Raw genomic sequence first — 20,618 nt, 5'->3', positions numbered from 1 at the left:
TGGGTAATTTTTTCAAATCTGCTCTGAAGCTTACACATTGTTTAGCAAGTTCTAGCCCTTCATTAGTTGTTTACTGCAGACTCATTGACTTTCAGGCTCGGTAATCCAAGAGAGAACAAACAGAGAGAGGGACCCAAATCTGAGCTCTGTCTGACCTTATCTTTACCACCACCTCTGTCACATCCCGTCAGCTGTGGTAGTGAGAGGGCTTTTTGAAGTTTCTAAATAGCAATGCTATATTTTGGAGTAAAGAACTAAGTTTCTTTCTTACATTCTAAATTTTTATCCAGACAATGTATCTTTTGTGTTTTAATTTTTGTGAGTGTATATTCGTTGTATAGGGTGCTGGTAGTTTATGTATATAAAATAAATGAAACAGCGTGTTTGTCGTTTTGACACTGACTTAATCCCTTGATATGATTATCTCCAGCTACATTCATTTTCCTGAAAGCTACATATACTTTGTTCTTCTTTATGACGGAAAACTTCCATTATGTATGTATGCCACACTTTACTAACTTCTCTGTTGATGGACATTTAGGTATTGATTCTACACCTTGGTTGTTATGAATAGTGTACAGTAAGTACTTATGGGCCAGCATCTCTATGATGTGTAGAACCTTGGATTGAGAGACCTGGGTCTTAGGATAGATCTATCTGTAGTGTTTCCTAGTGTAGTGCTGATTTACATGGCTGGATTAGCTCACATTTTCACTAGCAGTATGTCTGGGGTTCCTTTATCTGTATTCTTGTCAGAGGAATTTGTTGTTGCTTTTTAGTGACTGCCGGATTTGACTAGGAAGAAAATGGAATTATGGCCTTTTGGTACATTTTTCAGATAGCTATTGAGTTGAACATTTTTTATGTTTATTGACCATTTTGTATCATCTTTTGAGAATTGTCCTATTCATTTTTATTCTAGCCCATTTATTGATTTTGTGGTTTGATTTCTTACTGTTTTCATTTTTGAGTTCTTTGTATATTGTAAATGCTAATCTTCTGTCAGATGTATAGCTAGCAAAGATTTTCCTCCTATTCTGTAGCTTGTCTTTTCATTTAGTTGTTTTTCTTTGCTGTATGAATAGAAACTTTGGTTTCCCGAGATCCCATTAGTCAATTGTTGTCATGATTTCTTATACAAGATTTCTATTCAGAAAGTCTTTTTTTCTTAATAGTTTCAGAGCTTTAGGTCTTATAAAGGTTCTTTGGCCCACTTGGAATCGATGTTTTAGTGTGTGTGTGCATGCGCTCATGCATATTTGGTTGCGCATGTGCCTATAGACGTTAGAGAGATTTGCATTCCTGGGCCCTGGAGTTATAGGTGCTTATGAGTTGCTGATACGGCCCTAGGATTGGAACTCCTTTCCTCCCGGTAGAGCGGCCAGTGCTGTTAGCTACTAAGCCACCTCTCCAGGTGTTGGTTTTCATTTTTTTTTTTTTTTACAATATGAGAAATAATTAATAGCTTCTATTCTATTTGTGGATGTTCAATTTTTTTCAGTGTCTTTTGCTGAAAAGGCTATATTTCTCCAATATATATTTTTGTCATTTTTTTGTCAAAAGTCAGGTAGGTATTGCCACTGTGTGGGTTTATATTTGGGTCTTCTCCTCTATCACCCTGATTTATATGCTTTGTTTTGGTGCCCATTTAATGATATTTTTATTACTGTAGCCCTGTAGTATAATTTGGAATTAGGTATGATGATACCCCTGGTGCCTGCGCATGCGCACGTGAACACATGCGCATGTAGTGCACATGCACGTGCACACAAAGGCACATGTACACACCCATATATTTTTGTGAGGAGCGATGTTGGAATTTTGGTAGGGATTGAATTGACTTAGTCTGTAAATTGCTTTTGGTAATATAATCATTTTCACAATCTTAATTCTTCTAGTCCATGAGCATGGGTCTGGGGGATATCATCATGCTTTTTAGTTTCTTAAATTTCTTCAGTTTTATGTTTTTACTGTAGAGGTCATACATTTCTGTGGCTAAGTTTATTCTAAATATTTAATTTTTTTCTTGAAGCAATTGTAAATGGGATTGTTTTCCCAACTCTTTGTCAGTCTTTGTACTTAGGAAGGCTGATATTTAATGTTAATTTTGTATCCTGCTTCTTTGAAAATGTTTACCAGTTTATTGAGGGAGGTTTTAGGATCTCTGATGTATAGAGATATCAAATACAAATAAGGAGACTTTGGCCTTTTCCTTTTCTCTTTGTACCCTTTTTGTCTTCTTCTCTTGTCGAGTGCTGTAGCTGACTTTAAGCAGCACTCGATTGTATCAGAGTAGGATAGTAGACAACTTTTCTTGCTCTTGATTTTAGGTAATGCTTTGAGTTTTTTCCCACTTAGTATAGTATTGGCTATAGGCTTGTTTTATATAGCTTTATTATTTCTTTTATTACTACTTCCTCAGAGCTTTTTAAAATCTTTCCATGAAAGGGTATTAGATTTTGTTAAAAGCTTTTCCTGTGTTTATTGAGATGATCATATGACTTCTGTCTTGGAGTCCATTAATGTGGTGTATTATATTTATTGATTGTATATATTCTTGCACCATCCCTATATTTATGGAACAAAATCAGCTGGCATGGCAGATGATCTTTTTGATGCTTTTAAATATTTCATTGAATTTTTATATTTCTGTGGTCATTAAGAAGACTGTCCTATAATTGTTTTCTGCTTTTTGTATCAAGATAATACTGCTTTCATAAAAACTTTGGTAATGTTATTTCCCATTCTATTTTATGGAGTAGTTTAAGAAGCATTGATGTTTGTTCTTTAAAAGTCAAGTAGAATTTAGTAGTAAATCCATCTGGGTCTCTTTGATTTGGGAGATTTTATTAGTATTATTGACACAATTTCATTGCTTGTTATGATTCATTAAATTTTTAATCTTTTCATTTGTGTGTGGTGTGTAGTACGTGTGTGTGTGTGTGTGTGTGTGTGTGTGTGTGTGGTTGCAGACCCTATGGAGGACAGAGGACAGAATTGTGGGGTTGATTACATGTGGCTTTTGGTGGTTGATATCAAGTTGTCAGGTAGTCACATCACATTGACCCACAGCCATCTGGCAGGCCCAGAGTTTCCTGGTTTTATATTAGAGATGACTCTGACAACCTTGAGATAGGATTATTTTTTGAGTTTCTCTTAATTCTTTTAATATTATTGGATATATTAATAGTGCAAAAGCCTAAAGAGTTACTACTAGAAATTTTTAGAAAGGCGTTATTTAGCTAAATTTTATTATTTGAAAGTAAGGTTTTTTTCCCCCTCTGAATTTCTTTCTCTGGATAGCTTATTCTATTGAATAATGAAAATCTCGTCAGTGTTAAACGGTAGGGATCATGTAATAATACTCTTGTTTGGAAAAGCAAAACATGCTTACCTGTTAACACAAGGGGACAGATAGGAAACGTTTTTGGAACCAATATTTACTTAAACAGCATTCTTGAGATTGGAGAGATGGCTCAGTGGTTGAGAGCTTGTGCTGCTCCTTCTTGAGGTCAGTCCCCAGCATCTATGTTAGTTTACAACTGGGACTTCAGTTGCAGGTGATTGCACACCTTCTGGCCTCTTTGGGCATCCCCACACATATGTACATATAAACACACAGACACATACACATAAATAAAAATAGAATAGAATTAATAAAAGAAAGCATTCTATAATACTGTTCTTAATGCTTTGGGGGGGTTTATAGAAGTTGACAAAAGCTATGGTTTCTCTAGAGAAATGCATTCACACATAGAAAGGTGGTTTTATAATTCCAGGAGGAACTCTATGAATGTCCGTGGAATTTAGTTGAGAGCTCATCTATTGAAATATCTAGTGAGCCTCTGGTGTTTCTTAACAAAACAGTGATTTTTGATTCTCAATACATAGGGAGAAATGCCTAACTCTATTGGAACTGTTGATTTTTGCCTTTAGATTCTGATTCACCTCTTGTAATGATGGATTTTATTTTGAATTTTGCTTCCTTTCTAGCATCTGGACATTAAGAACTGTGCTTATTTTCTTCTTTTCCAAGAGAACAGAGAGAAATAGTAAGTTTGAATACTTTTTATAAATCTATAGTAAATAAACTCATCATACAGTGTGGTGTTTTATAAGCCAGAGACGATAGTGTGGTGTGTCAGATTGTTTGCTGTCCTACATAACAAAGGTCATGAGTGTAAGAAAGTTCTGTCTTTAATATGTGTCAATTTTTATTTAGTTTTTTTCTATACAAACATTTTTTTAAGTAAAAGCAAATTGTATTTGTTAAATTAATTTTTGTGGGCAACATTGGTACAGAGTAAAATATAGTACATACATGCTTGTTTCTTATCCATTTCATTTGTGTACATGGGGCTCTACTTGCGTGTGCACTCCTGGTACCTGTGGAGTCCAGGCAAGGTCACTGCGTCCCCATGGATCTCGAGTTACAGATGTGTGGGTACCGGGAATTAAACCTGGGTCCTCTAGAAGAGCAGCGCGTGCTTTTAACTACCAAGCCATCTCTCTCGCTTTTTCTTTTAATTGTATTACTCTCATTAACATCACAACCCTTTAGCTTTGTCTTAAGTGAAATATATAAATACAAAACTTTGCTTCTGTATGTTTTATATATGTGCAAGTTTTAAAGATTTTTCAGGTCTTAAAAAGTATCTTGCTGGGCGGTAGTAACTTTAATCCCAGCACTTGGGAGGCAGAGGCAGGGGTTGGTGTTTGCCTTTCTTTGTAGTGTGCCAGTACCATGAACACTAGTAGGGGTGAAGCCTTTATCTAGTTATGCACCAGCTTGACTTCTCCGTGTTCAACGAGATATATATTTATCTCATATATGATTTAAATATTTATGGTTTATCTGAAATGAACTTTCTATATGGTATGTTTCTTTTTTCCACTGTACAAAAGTATAGTCTACTGAACTCTTGTACCTGTGATTGACTTAGTTATCAACTCATGCTCTCTCTTCTTTTGTTTTGCCTTCACCTTCTTCACTGCTTATTATTTTGAGGTATATTTTAGAGAAATAAAAATAAAAATATAATATATTATCATACTTAGATATACGATTAAAGTATTAATGTAAAATATCACATTTCTAGTAGTTTTATAAGTACTACATGGTTTGAAGATATTTGCTTCGGTATGTAAGTTGTATGAATAGATGGCCTTTGATGTATGCTCCTTGCCTATAATCTCACTTCTGTCTAGTTTAGGATATGTGCTCTAGCCCAAATAACCACTTATTTGCAGACATCTTTGATTCTTTCACATTTTTTTCTCTACTTATTTAAATGTATTTCTGTTTAAATGTAATTAATTTCTAACAAACACTACTTAAATACACTTTTTTCACTTGAAACAGCTTTATTTATTACACATATATGTTTGTGCCTATATGTGTTAATACATCACGTGTATGTACAGGTGTCTGTAGAGGCTAGAAGAAGTCATCGGATCACTGGAACTTGAGTTACAGGTAGTTGTGATGTGCTCAGTGTAGGAGCTGGGAACCGAACTCTGGTCCAGTGCACATGTGGAGGCGAGATAACAACTTTGCAGGAGTTACTTTTTATTTTTGCTAATTAAGAATTTCTACGGAAAAATAGAAACAATACATTTGTAAATGGATCCTTTTTGTTAAGGAATTATTTAATGTTTTGCCTTCATGTATGCATGTGCACCATGAATATCTGGTGCCTGTGGAGGTCAGAGGGTATCAGATCCCCTGGAACCGGGATAATGCATGGTGGCGGTAAGCCACCATGTGGGTGCTGGGAATTGAAGCTGAGTCCTGTGCAAGAGCAGCGAGTGCCCTTAATCTCTGAGCCATCTCTCTAACCCTTCCTTATTTTTTCTCCAAAATTATTTATTTTTATTTAAAAATTTATTTTTGGTGACAGAGTTTCAGTTTGTAGCCCTGACATCTAGTAATTGTTTTATAGACCATGTTGGACTTGAAATCACAGAAATCTTTTTGTTATGACTCTCCCTGGGATTAAATGCAGCACCATACCTGGCTTAAGGGATATCTTTTGAAATGATTGCTCATGTTCCATTATGCTAACTAAAATAAGCATGTAAATTTTAGCAGTCTTTAATTTTGAAAAGCTACTTAATTTTGAAAATACTACTTTGGAAATTTTCAGGTATAATAAAAGATTTTCAAAAGTCTATTGAAATAAGCAATATGCTTCTTATGAACAAAGAATATTTTTATTATCAGTCTGTAAAAGGAGATTTGGTATTTGTAAATTAAGGAGAATGAAATGTTCAAGGAGAAGTAAAAGAATCATTTCTGAGAAAAATATGAAGAATTTTGCCTATATAAAGTCCATTTAAATTTTTTCTGAATCTTGAAATATATAATACAGGAAGAATATGAAATGTATGAGTAAAAATTAAGATAATTTTTATCTCTACTTATGGCATAAATTTAGAGAAATCATGAACTTTTTTTACATTTGCTTCACATATAGTACTTATGATGATTCTTGTATCTCTTCACTTTAATATGTGATTTAAATCTCCTTTTCTAGATGAAGCATTGGATGATTTAAAATCCCAGAAGAAAAAGATAGTAAGTTAAATTTTATTTAAAGTTAATTTATGTAAATCAGTTAAGAATTGGGTAAGTAATGCTTATATATTATAACAGTGATTCTCCAAGGAATACTTTTTGATAGCACTTTAATGTTGAAATTAAATTATGAATATTTAAGAGTTAATATACAGGAAAAAGTAGTTTAGGTGTGTGGATTTTTGAGATTATGAGAATATATGTTAATTGGGAGACAGGAAGTAGGTAAATAATTCCCAACAGAGAACTAAATGAGGCACAAAGGGTATAAAGGTTAGTACCTAGATTGTGTTAGAGCCCCAAATGGAAGAAACATGGATCGTGTTAATTCTTAGGTTTCCTTAGTATTGTGATTCAGAGAGAGAGAGAGAGAGAGAGAGAGAGAGAGAGAGAGAGAGAGAGAGAGAGAGAGAGAGAAGGGGGGCGGACATCTAAAGTCTTTAATAAGCGAATTAATCTTGGTGTTTGTCTTAGTGATTTTACCTATTTTCTTAGTATTAAATATGGAAATAGTGATAGTTGCTGACTGTATGATTATGTAGAAATTCATAAAATGAAATTAAAGTATATATGGTCAGTTTCATGTACTTTTGTCTAGCGTGTAATATATTGTATATAGTTTTCTGTTGATGTGACAAGTAGCAGAGGTAATCAAACTGACAATCTATTTTGGTTTCTGGCTTTTGAGATTTTAGCCCTTGGTCACTTGCCTGTGGTGGCACGTATTTTATGACAGGGATATATATTATATAAAAATAATTTTAGATAAAATTGAAATCATAAAGGGGAGAATGGGATTGGTTTATTACTGTTTAAAAATTTAATCTTATTTAAGGTAAATGAAATACAGACACACAAGTGATCGTTTACTGATCTGTTAGGAATAGCGTTGTTGAAATAGCATTTTGACTTTGAGTTCTCCATTAAAGATTATCATTGTATCTAATCTTTTTAAAACTTTAAACCTTTTTTATCTTTTAAAGCCTTCCCCTACATAGATTGGTTATATTTACTATGTTACATAGGTCACTTGGTGCAAGTATGTACTGTCCATTGAACACATGCCCTCTCAGAGTCCCTGTGGCCCTGCCTCCATTGCTCTCCTTCGTTCCCATAGACAGTCACTCTGTCTTCATGTCATGGACATAGACATGGTTTTGTGTGGGTGTCAAATTTAGGAATCACATGTAGGAGAAAATCCACAGTGTTTTTCAGAGACTGACTTCATTTTCGTATTATGCTAATCATAAACCTAGCAATAGATTTTATCTGTAGCTATGCTGACTAAATCAGTAACTACTTGTCATATTTGACTAGTTACGTTTTCATTATTTATAGTGAAATAAACCTACAAACTTAATTTCTAGGTCACAAAGCAACATTTTAAGTGTCCATTTACCATATTCATCTTCGTGACTTTATCGTGCCAGTGTAGGAGCATATCTGTCAGTACTGAGGTCTACTGGATAGTATAGGTGTAAAGTCTAATGAGAGAGTCAGTTCTTTAATATTTCATGATGATGTTGATTTGGGGATGTATTGCATGATGCTCTTTCTTTACCTCCATTACTAATTTTTCACTAGTCCAAAATGAATTTTATATAAGAAAATTGAAATTGCTTGAGAATTTGTTATAATTTTGAAATAACTAGTAAAATATTTTAGTTTTACTAAATTGAGAGTTATAAATCATTCCTCTAAGAACTGAGATTCTTAAATTTTAACATTTAATGGGCAATCTATTAGCTATAATTGTGGCAAGGCATTTCTTTGAAACATATGCTTTAACTAAGTAAATGTGGTGAGGGCCACTTTTGAAGATAAGTGTCCTTGGAATGAACAGGACATATAACGAATATAAGTGGTTATTGGTCACCAAGAAGGAAAGAGTCATGTTCCAATTTTTCCCAAAGCATTTTAAATTGCACGCTAATTATTTGTCATAACTGACTGTCTTGTACTAAAATTTAACTTTTTCTAATACTGGACTATAACTGTTGGAATGATATTTGCTAGTGATTACTTTTAAAATTGAACCCCTGTATTAGGCTTATAAAGTGTCTTAAGAGCATTGTAAATAAAGTGCTACAACAGTGAGGCTTTTAGTTACAGTCCCTACCTAGTGTGAGCCTAGAAGTCAGTGAAAACTTAAATTCTGCGATTGACTTCTTCTAAAGGTGTTTGGATGTAAGAGAAGAGGCGGGGAGAGGCTTCTGAGCCACTTGAGCAGATTCCAGGGCTGTTCTCCCAGTTACAGTTCCCACCATGTCTGCAGCGAGCTAATTGCTTCTGCTAATAAATAATCTAAAATCCATGCTGACAGCAGTTAATTGGCACAGAGATTTTATTTTGTAAAGCTCTTGGCTAACGACCTTCTTAAATTAATAGCATTAAGTGCTGTGAGGAAATAAATCTGAGGAATTGCCTGTCATTTGCTTGTCATGTCTAATAACTTCCAATAATGATGGCTGATAGATTTTTGCACATTCCATTATTGAAGTTGGTGCATGTAATTATTCTCCTCATTATATGTAAACAATTAGCGATATTTGGTATTTCCTTGCAGTAAAGCTGTTAAAATACAAGTAACATATTAGAGGTTAGACACTATTTTAAAAGCTTGGATTTTTATTATTTGATTGCAGGAAAATCTATCAATTTAGATACATTTGCTAGATATAAGTACAAAAAGGAGGGGGTGACTTTATCTTCCTTAATTCTGATTGATACTTTAATACAATTTGAATAGATTTATAAAAAATAAATAGTACATGTTTCAAAATACAATAATTGATGGAAATTTTTGTTTGTAGCTTGAAGAAGTCATGGAAAAAGAAACTTATAAGACAGCAAAATTAATTCTTGAAAGGTTTGATCCAGACTCAAAGAAAGCAAAGGTAAAACTGATAACACTATTTTTCCATTACAACGTATACATTGTAATAGGGTAATGTATAATTTAAACATTATTGTAATTGACAGGAGTTTGAGCCGCCATCTGCTGGAGCAGCTGCAACTGCAAAGCCAGGACAAGGTAAATAACTTTGTAGACACTGCTGCTGCTGTTGGAAAGATCCATATTTATCCAAGTGAGTTTACAAGTGTGTGTTGGTGGTGTGTAAAAAGTTAAATGCTTTTATGTTAATTTAAACTTTTATGTTAATGTAAAATGTTAAATGTTTTTATCTTAATTTATACTTGGTAATCTGACATATTACTTTGGGTAGATAACACTAATTTTATTTCGTTTTTGTGTTGTGGGAATATATTGATAAATTAGAATATTGAATATTGAGATTAAAGTATATAATTGCTTTCAATCTGAAAATTTAACTATTTCACCTATATTTTACATTTTACTTTGTAAATAATAAGAAATATCTTATTAATATCTTTTCATTTTTATGATTTTCTTCTGGAGAATGAAGATTTTTGCCAAGGCTGAAGTCTGTTCTAAAAGAGTAAAAAAGTAAAATAATTTAAAAAATGAGGAAAAAAAAAAGAAAATTGAATTTCATATAACAACAAATTTTTGAAGTTGTATTATCTGCCATACAAATCATCACCATTACATTACGTATTATGTAAATTTTCAAGTCATTTTATTATTATTGTGTGTATCATGTGCCAAGGCTTTCATGTAGAGGTCAGAGGGCAGCTCTGTGGAGTTGACTTAGTCCTTCTGCTTTTGTGTGGGCTACAGGGATTGAACTCAGGTTCTCAGACTTAGGAATTAAGTGCCTTACCTATTGAGCTACTTCATCAGCCCCCAGAAGTCATTTTAAATGCTTACGTAAAAAGTCTCCTAAAGTAGAATGTGAAGGATAAAAGTTTGCATCAGCTTTTAATTTTTATATTTTTGTTTTCACTAGAATCTGGTAAGTCTTTAAGATTTTGTGGTCTTGAAGAATATTAAATAAATAGAAAACTGCAATTCTCATCCTTGTAGAATTGGAGGCTGGTTTTAAAGTTCCAGTAGCATTTATGACTTTGCGAAGGTAATCTTTTATAAATATCCACAAGGTCCATGCAGATTAAATGAGTTACATTTTTAGGTTTTCTAATTGATATTGCTGAGTAGGAAGATTTACTCTCTTGGCCTTGATAACTAGGATTTTGAGTTTGTTCTTTCTTATTTTATTTTTTGGCTGCTCTTTTGGTAAAAGTAAAAGTTCATATACCATTAAAATAAACTATGTGTGTTTCTAGTGAAATTCCCATTTTATAATCAGTATAGTTTGTACATCTGTTAAGCAATCATAGAAAAAGTTTTGTTTATCTGAAGCATTTTTAAAAAGATTTATTTATTTAATGTATATGACTGTTCTACTTACATGTGCACCTCGGTGCCTGAAGAGGGCATCAGATCCCATTACTGATGGTTGTGAACCATCATATGGTTACTTGGAATTGAACTCAGGACCTTTGGAAGAGCAGACAGTGTGCTCTTAACCCCTGAGCCATCTCTCCAGACCCAAGCAATTTTGTGTATATAGTACTACTTCTTAAAAAAAATCCTGAATTCATAGAAACAGAGTGTAAATTGTTTCCCAAGATAGAGAGAGAGCTGATGAGAGCAATAGGGAGAGACTGGCCAAAGGACATAGAACTTTAGTTATATAGGTGAATATATGCCTAGACAGCTAATGTACAGGATACTTATAGTTAGCAATGCTGTATTGTTTACTTGAAATTTAGAAAGACTGGATTTTATGTGTTCTCTCCACATAGAGAAAAACTGGTCTGATGGATATGGCTGGTTAGCTTGACTGGAGGAACCATTTAATAGTGTGTAAGAAATCTTTTGAAGGGCTGGAGAGATGGCTTAGTGGTTAAGAGCACTGACTGCTCTTCCAGAGGTCATGAGTTCAATTCCCAGCAACCACATGGTGTCTCACAACCACCTGAAATGAGATCTGGTGCCCTCTTCTGGCCTGCAGTCACATATGCAGGCAGAATGCTGTACATAAAATAAATAAATAAATCTTAAAAAAAAAGAAATCTTTTGAATAAGTAATACAAAAATGGCAAATATCTTTCTTAATGTACTTTACAGGAAGCTGTGGTTGTTACTTTAAAAAACTTTCTTAGGTATTTTATCATTGAGTTAAAGTAAGTTATTTTGATAATTTAAGTGTTACTTAGAAACTTTCAAGAACCAAATAAAATTTTTCTTCTGACACTGAATCATAATTATAGAAAAGCTGCTGCTGTTTTCATTTGCTCTGGATACTTGTACTGCTTTTGGTTAGTCTTAGAGAATTCATATTTAGTTGTTATGATCAGTCATTTAAGAACATACATTGAAGGAACAAGCAAGACGAGTCAGTGGGTAAAGCACCTGGTGCCAAGCACGATGACCTCAGTTCTATCCCTGGGATCCACATGGTGGAAAGAGAGTTGACTCCTGCAAGCTGTCCTCTGACTGCCACACATGCACCATGACATACATGTGTAAATTCCATCACTGCAAATTAGTAGACATCTAAAATGTGCTGAATACTTAATAGGCAGATACCTCAGTGATGTATCAGTTTTTAACCTTAAAAATTAATAACTGTGTATGTGTAGGGGGATGCTGTTGTGTGTGAAACTGTGCATGCATGTGTATGCACATGCCTGTGGAGGCCAGAAGACCCCCATGCTGTCACATTCTTCAGGTGCTGTTTACCTTGGTTTCTGAGGCAGGGTCTCTCAGCTTCTCCACGTGGGCTAGGTTGGTGGCTAAGGAGCTCCAGGGAGCCTGCCTCTGCTTCCCAGCCCTGGCGCTCCACGCCCCCGTTTTCATTTGGTGGGTTCTGGGGATTGAATTCTGGTATTACTACACACATTTTACTACCGAACTATTTTCCCAGTCCCATCCCCTTCAAAAAATTTACAACTTTAAATAAAAAATAGTATTTCTTTTGGGTATATTCTAGGTTGTCTTATTCTTAGCATATAATTACTGTTTTGGATTTTTTCTTACCTTTAAAAGTTCTAAGTTATGTTATAATTTTATTCTACTTTTTGAAAATTATACTTGTGCTATTTAATCTTACTTAATATTTAGTTTCCTATTTTTTTGATTATTTGAGCCGGGTTTGCTCTGTAGCCCAGACCAGTCTGGAACTTGTCAGTTCTCCTGCCTCAGACTTGCAGGTGTGTGCCACCTTTCCTGCTTCCTGTGGTTTTTATAGGTGACGTAGTCACAGAGCCGTTGATTTTATGTTTGTTAGTCCTGAGTCTTTAGTTTTTGCCCCATTGCATGCTAGCCTTCCCTTCCTCTCTTCCTCCCTTCTCTCTCTTTTAGTTTGCTTTATGGTTAACAGAAAGAATAAGTACTGAATACATACATAGCATTCATCCTTGGCCCTTGGAAAGATCTACTCTCCAAAAAGATCCCTTACTTAATTGTTCTCACTTCACCATCTCTCTTGCAGTTGCTGAGCTGTAACTGATGTGTGCATAATCGATATTTTAATTTTGTGTTACTGGGTTAATGATGTTTACTGTGCTTAGACTGGTTACAAATTTTGAGGGTAGTATTGATTTGTGTGCACACAGGTCCCAACTTTTTACTTTTATGCTTATTCCTTCCTATAAAATGATAACCATTTTTTAAAGATCAAACACTCATTAACATAAGTTAAAAATATATTTACTGGATTATTAGCCATCTTTCTCAAGTATATGTCTTTTTTTAAAGAACAGTTTTGATTTATTAAATGGCAAAGACAGTGTAGAGTTCCTGTTTGTTCTTGTGCCAAGCTTCTCCTGTTACCATAACAGGAAGGCATATTCATAGCCCTCTGCTCCATTATGGAGGGGTAAAGGCTGTTCTTTATCCTTTCTGTTCTGTGACACCATTGGAATTTTATGCTATGTTTAGTTGTCTTTTCTCCTTAGACTTTTAACTGGAAGGGGTTTTGGATGTTTCTTTATTTTTGATACCTTGAAATATCTTTCCCTAATATTTTTTGGCAAGGAATTTTTATTGAGTGTTTGATCTTTTTTAAAAATGATTATCATTTGATAGGAAGGAATAAGCATAAAGAGTAAAAAAGTCGGGACCTGTGCATGTGCACACTAAACAGAGCTATCTGCTGCTTAGATGCTCGCGTTGTCATGGGCTAGAAGATGGAAAGATTTCTGTCTCATATTAAAAAGCAATAAGGCTTGGATGGAAATGAAAAATGAAATTTGTTACTATTCAAATTCCTGCAAACTCTTATATCATGTAGAAATATGTGTTTGAGAAAGATGAAAAATGAAATTTCTTTCAAGATTTTGATTATACAGGACTAAGCTTTTTTTTAAGGACTAACCCTTTTCATTTTCAAGATCTCGAAATACAGGACTGAATTTAATTCTAATATACTATCTTAGTTAGGGTTACTATTACTATGATAAAACACCATAACCAAAAGCAAGTTGAGAAGGAAAGTGTTTATTTTATTTTATTTTATTTTCCAGAGCTGAGGACCGAACCCAGGGCCTTGTGCTTGCTAGGCAATCGCTCTACCACTGAGCTAAATCCCCAATCCCGAAAGTGTTTATTTTTATTTGGTTTATACTTCCACATCACTGTTCATCAAAGTCAGAGCAGGAACTCAAACAGGGCCAGAGCCTGGAGGCAGAAGCTGATTCAGAGGCCATGAAGCGGTGCTGTTTTTTTAGTTTGCCCATCATGGCTTTCTCAGCCTGCTTTCTTATAGAACTCAGGACCACCAGCCCAGGAGTAGCACCACCTACAATGGGCTGGGCCCTCCACCATCAGTAACCAATTAAGAAAAAAATAATGCCCTGTAGGTTTGCCCACAGCTTGATCTTATGGAGGCGTTTTTCTCAGTCGAGCTTCCCTTTAAAATGACTTCAGTTTAAATCAAGTAGACATAAAACTGTCCAGCATATGTACTAATATCTATTTCTCTTTCACCAAGTGTTTACTGAGTGTCCATCTGCTGATGGGGATACAATAGTAAACAAAAAGGACAGCCTTTCTGTTTTCCATGTTGTACAGAGGTAGACAATAGGTTAGTATTGATAGAGTTAAATAAAGGTTGATGAATAGGAAATACCTACAGGAGGGCAGATGATAGTATTATTAGGTAGAGTTACTAGGGAAGATCTCACTGAGAGTGTGTTAGAGACAGGAAAGAAGTGAGGGTATGAGTTATGTAGATACCTGAAGGAAGAATAGCATAGCCAGGAAACAGTAAGTACAAAGACACAGAGACGAGAACATGCCTAGAATACTTTAGAAAAAGCAAGCCCAGTAGGTCTGGGCTAGACTGAGAGAGGGGGAAATAGACAGCAAGAGAATAGCAGCTCTATCCATCTCTGATAGAGCCTTCTAGAATGTAGATCACTATAAGACTTCTGTTGTCAGTTTGTTTTTTATTTTGAATTTTGATTGTTTTAAGGCAAAGGATTAATGCGACCTGATTTGTGCCAATAAGACAGTTTAATACCTGTGTAAAAATACTCAATAAAATTCTTGCAAACCAAATCCAAGAACACATCAAAACGATCTTTCACCATGATCTACTAGGCATCACCCCAGGGACGCAAGGATGAGTTAATATACGGAAATCCATCAATGTAATCTACTAAATAAACAAACTCAAGGAAAAAAAAAGCATATGATCATTTCATTGGATGCTGAGAATGCATTTGACAAAATTCAACACCCCTTCACGATAAAAGTTTTGGAAAGATCAGGAATTCAAGGCCCATAAGTAAACATAGTGAAAGTAATATACAGCAAACTAGTAAATGGAGAGAAACTTGAAGCAATCCCACTAAAATCAGGGACTAGACAAGGCTGCCCACACTGTTCCTACTTATTCAATATAATACTTGAAGTCCTAGCAGAGCAATTAGACAATAAAAAAAGGTCAAAGGAATACAAATTGGAATGGAAGAAGTCAAAAGATCATTGTTTGCAGAAGATATGATAGTATACTTAAGTGACTCCAAAAATTCCATCAGAGAACTCCTAAACCTGATAAACAACTTCAGCAAAGTGACTGAATATAAAATTAACTCAAACAGATCAGTAACCTTCCTCTACTTAAAGGATAAACAGGCTCAGAAAGAAATTAGGGAAACAACACCCTTCACAATAGCCACAAATAATATAACATACCTTGGTGTGATTCTAACTGAGCAAGTGAAAGATCCGTATGATAAGAACTTCAAGTCTCTGAAGAAAGAAATTGAAGATCTCAGAAGATGAAAGATTTCCTGTGCTCATGGATTGGCAGGATTAATATAGTAAAGATGGCCATCTTGCTGAAAGCAATTATAGATTCAATGCAATCCCCATCAAAATTCCTACTCAGTTCTTCATAGACTTAGAAAGAGCAGTTTGCAAATTCATTTACAAAAGCAAAAAGATCCAGGATAGTGAAAACTATTCTCAATAATAAAAGAACTTCTGGGGAATCACCACCCTTGACCTCAAGATGTATTACAGAGCAATAGTGATTAAAAACTATATGGTATTAGTACAGAGACAGGTAGGTAGTTGAATGGAATAGAATTGATAACCTAGAAATTAACCCACACACCTATGGTCACTTGATCTTTGACAAAGGAGCTAAAACTATGCAGTGGAAAAAGACAGCATTTTCAACAATTGGTGCTGGTTCAACTGGAGGTCAGCATGTAGAAGAATGCAAATTGACTCATTCTTATCACCATGTACAAAGCTCAAGTCCAAGTGGATCAAGTTCCTCCACATAAAACCAGACACACTGAAATTATTAAAAGAAAACTTGGGGAAGAGCCTCGAACACCTGGGCACATGGGACAATTTTCTGAACCAAACACTAATGGTTTATGCTCTAAGACTAAGAATCGACAAATGGGACCTCATAATATTGCAAAGCTTCTGTAAGGCAAATGACATTGTCAATAGGACAAAATGGCAACCAACAGATTGAGAAAAGGTCTTTACCAATCCTACATCCGATAGAGGGCCAATATCTAATATATACAAAGAACTCAAGAAATTAGACTCCAGAGAATCAAATAATCCTATTAAAAAATGGGGTACAGAGCTAAGCAAAGAATTTTCAACTGAGGAATACAGAATGGCTGAGAAACACCTAAAGAAATGTTCAACATCCTTAATCATCAGGGAAATGCAAATCAAAACAACCCTGAAATCCTACTTCACACCAGTCAGAATGGCTAAGATCAAAAACTCAGGTGACAGTAGATGCTGGCAAGGATGTGGAGAAAGAGGAACACTCCTCCATTGTTGGTGAGATTGCAAGCTGGAACAATCACTCTGGAAATCAATCTGGCAGTTCAGAAAATTTGACATAGTACTATCTGAGGACCCAGCTATTCCACTCTTGGGCATATATTGAAAAGATGCTCCAACATATAATAAGGACACATGCTCCACTCTGTTCATAGCAGCCTTATTTATAATAGCCAGAATCTGGAAAGAACCCAGATGTCCTTCAACAGAGGAATGGATACAGAAAATGTGATACATTTACATAATGGAATATTATTACTCAGCTATTAAAAACAGTGACTTCATGAAATTCATAGGTGAATGGATGGAACTAGAAAATATTCTGAGTGTGATAACCCAGTCACAAAAGAACACACATGATATGCACTCACTGATAAGTGCCTATTAGCCCAAAAGCTTGGAATACCTAAAAAAATTCACAGATCATATGAAGCTCAAGAAGAAGGAAGACCAAAATGTGAATGCTTCATTCCATCTTAGAAGAGAGAGCAAAATACTCACGGGAGGAAATACAGGGACAAAGTGAAACAGGGATGGAAGGAAAGGTTGTCTAGAGACTGCCCTACCTAGGGTTCCATCCCATATGCAGCCACCAAATGCAGTCACTATTGCTAATGCCAAGAAGTGCTTGCTGACAAGAGTCAGATATGGGTGTCTCCTAAGAGGCTCTGCTAGAGCCCTACTGATACAGATGAGGATGCTTGCAGCTAACCATTAGACTGAATAAGGGGACCCCAATGGAGGAGTTCAAGAAAAGACTGAAGGAGTTGGAGGGGTATGCAACCCATAGGAAGAATAATATCAACCACCCAGACCCACCAGAGCTCCCAGGGACTAAATCATTAACCAAAGAGTTGCCATGGAGGGACCCATGGCTCCAGCCACCTATGTAGCAGAGGATGGCATTGTCCAATATCAATAGGAGGAAAAGCCCCTGGTCCTTTGAAGACTTGATTCCTTAATGCAGCATAATGCCAGGGTGTTGAGGTTGGAGAGGATGGGTGGGAGTGGGAGCATCCTCATAGAAGCAGGGAAAGGGGGAAGTAGGTTTAGGAGAGGGGGGGCAGGGGATAACATTTGAAATGTAAATACACAAAATATCCAAGAAATAAAATAAAAAGATAGTTCTTAATTGCTAATTTTGTACCATTATAACTATCAATAATAAATGACTGGTCCTAAAACTTAGTTTTAACATTTATGTATTTTACTCAGACAGACTTTGAGTTTGCCCTTGGTTTTGTCGAGTAGACTGAGGTTGGTCTCCACCCTGAGTTGTGGCTATTTGGTTGGGGCTAGATGGTTTACTTGCATGGCTGGTACATTGGTGCTGTCTGTTGGTTCTTGTCCACATAGATGTAAATGTCCTCCTGTAATGGCTCGGATCTCAAGCCAAGAGTCCCAGGGACAAGTAGTTGTTGGAATTTGCATACTTGTACTCTCTTGGGCAAACAGTCACAGAATGCAGATTCAAGAGAAAAGCATATAGATAACCTCCACCCCATTTTTGGGGAGGCAGATTTAGGGATTTGTTTACCTATTTTTTATATTTATAAGTCTTTATTTTAAAACTGCCACATATATTTAATATAGATAGCAGAGAGTTCTTTCTCCATGTGTTTTCAGTATTCGTCTCAAGCACCTGCAGTAGCAAGAGTCCTGTCTACAGTGCATCACTTCGCTTACCCCAGTTGTCTGAGACTCTGTACTGCACTCTATTAGCTCTGTTTATGACATTATGTGTAGTAGTTTATCTTGTTTTTGCTTCCACTGTGTGCAATCCAGAATCTCTTTCCTAGTGCTAATCATATAGTCTTAGTCTTAGAGATTAAATTACCTTTAGTATGTCAATTGATAAAAGTAAATGGGAACTTCTTTTTTTTTAGAATTTCCAAATTTTGTTTAAAGTTTCCTAAAAATTATCAAATGGGATATTGATCAATTACAAGGTGTAAGTTGTACAGAGTTGACTTAAAAAACAAATCAGACTAGAAATAAGACATCAACATGAGGAAAAAAAATAAATGTTAAGATAAAGAAATAACATACAAGACACACGCTTAATTTGAAGTGCCAGAACAAGGGCCAGTGAGGTGAGAGCCTTCTAGTTAGTCTGAGATTTTCAGTGTAGTGAGCAAAGAAAAGTTGAGCTGATTTGTAATTTTAGTTTCAGTTTTAAATGGTTTGGGAATGCTGTTGTCGATGTTGTGGGTATTCTGTTTATCATGCTGTGTGGGTTGAGTAATGGGGAGTTGGAATTTTAATGGAAATGTAGGAGGAAGTGGATCATCTTCGCAGGTCTTTATTAGGCTTATGCTCTTTGCAGTTACCTCATCATATCTTGAGGGGATAAGGTTGCAGCTCCTACTTACGTGCTCTTCATTGGAGGGATATGGTATGCTCATGGAAATAGTTGGTATACTTAGGCCCACCGTAGAAGGTAGAAGCAAAGCACAGTACTTTTCTTTGAGAACAGGTTTGAGAGCATATTCTTCAGTAAAGGGATCATTCCATGGACAGTGATAGAAGGTCAAAACTTGGTGCCTTGAAGGACTGCAGATATGCTGCTTCTCCCTGAGTTCGTATGCACATCACTCTTGCTGATTTGGAAGGCCTTGCTGCTTGGTGTCCTCTATACCCTCTGCCTCTGTATCCTCCTCCTCCTCCTCCATGGGGGTTCCCTGATCCCTAACGGGGAGGGATTTGATAGAAGGAGCCAGGTTAGGGCTGAATGTTTTAAGTCTCTCGGTTTCTGAATATTGTCTGGCTGTTGGTTTCTGTATTTGTTCCCATTTTCTATAGAAGGAAGCTTCTCTGATGATGGCTGATCAAGGCACTAGGTATAGCAGAATATCAATTGAAGTCATTTTATTGCTATGTTCTTTTAGTAGACCAGTAGTATTTGGTTTCTCTCTAGGTCCGTGAGCTATCTAGTCTTAGATTCTTGGTTACCACACAGTGTAGGATATGGGCTTCATCTTGTGGAGTGGTCCTTGAGTCAAATCAGATTTTGATTGGTTATTCCCTTAAGCTTTGCCCCACCATCATACTACCATCTCGCAGGCAGGAGACCATTGTAAATCAAAGGGTTTGTAAGCTGGGTTGGTTCTTACATTTCTCACTTGGTAGCATGTATAGTTCCTTCCTGTACCAAAGGTGATAGTCTGTAGGGGTGAAGGCCCTGTGTAGGCACCGCCTTGGACTTTCCACACACAGTGAGTCATGTAGGTACTGTCTTCAGCAGCAGGGCCTTGCCACGAGTGTGTAAGGAACAATTTACAGTGTTGGCAGCACCCTGTGGTTTTGGGGGTTCCCATAGGACCCAATTGGCCAAGAAGCTTTCAGTTGGGGCTTTTTCCCTCCATTATTTGTCAATTCCTTTAGATTACCTTCATAATGGCCCTTAATTTTAGCTTCTCTCCTCATATTCCCTCCCTTGTTCATCCTTCTTTTTCTCCCCCATCCACACTTGATCCTCCTGTTCCAGGTCTCCCATCCATCTATAACTATTCTATTTCCTTTTCCTAGGAGAAATCTGTCCCCTTTGTCCCTTACTCTATACCTAACCTCTGTGGTTCTGCAGATTATAGCTTGGTTATCATTGACTCAACAGTTTTGTCTTTCTTGGGTTACCTCAGGAGAATTTTTTTCTAGTTCTACCCATTTACCTGGGAATTTCATCATTTCATTCTTTAAAACAGCTGAGTAATATTCCACATTATAAATGTACCACATTTTCTCTATTCATCTGTTGAGGGACATCTAGGTTGTTCCCAGTCTCTGGCT

The 20,618-nt window shown here is 35.9% G+C and overlaps 1 protein-coding gene across 4 annotated transcripts in view; it reads left to right on the top strand.

The window, feature by feature from the left end:
* Positions 1-20,618, top strand: part of Lnpk (lunapark, ER junction formation factor) — a 60,581-nt gene that overhangs the window by 19,197 nt on the left and 20,766 nt on the right. For all 4 annotated transcript variants that reach the window (XM_032903506.1, XM_032903509.1, XM_032903507.1 and 1 more), the window contains 4 exons: positions 3,994-4,052; positions 6,537-6,577; positions 9,391-9,474; positions 9,560-9,611. In XM_032903506.1, the coding sequence (XP_032759397.1) occupies positions 3,994-4,052; positions 6,537-6,577; positions 9,391-9,474; positions 9,560-9,611 (236 nt within the window). The remainder of the gene's footprint in view (positions 1-3,993; positions 4,053-6,536; positions 6,578-9,390; positions 9,475-9,559; positions 9,612-20,618) is intronic.

This window comes from Rattus rattus, chromosome 5 (assembly GCF_011064425.1).
Source record: "Rattus rattus isolate New Zealand chromosome 5, Rrattus_CSIRO_v1, whole genome shotgun sequence".
Classification (NCBI taxonomy): Eukaryota; Metazoa; Chordata; class Mammalia; order Rodentia; family Muridae; genus Rattus; species Rattus rattus.
Note: the sequence above shows the minus strand (reverse complement) of the source record. Positions and strands in the feature narration are given on the sequence as shown.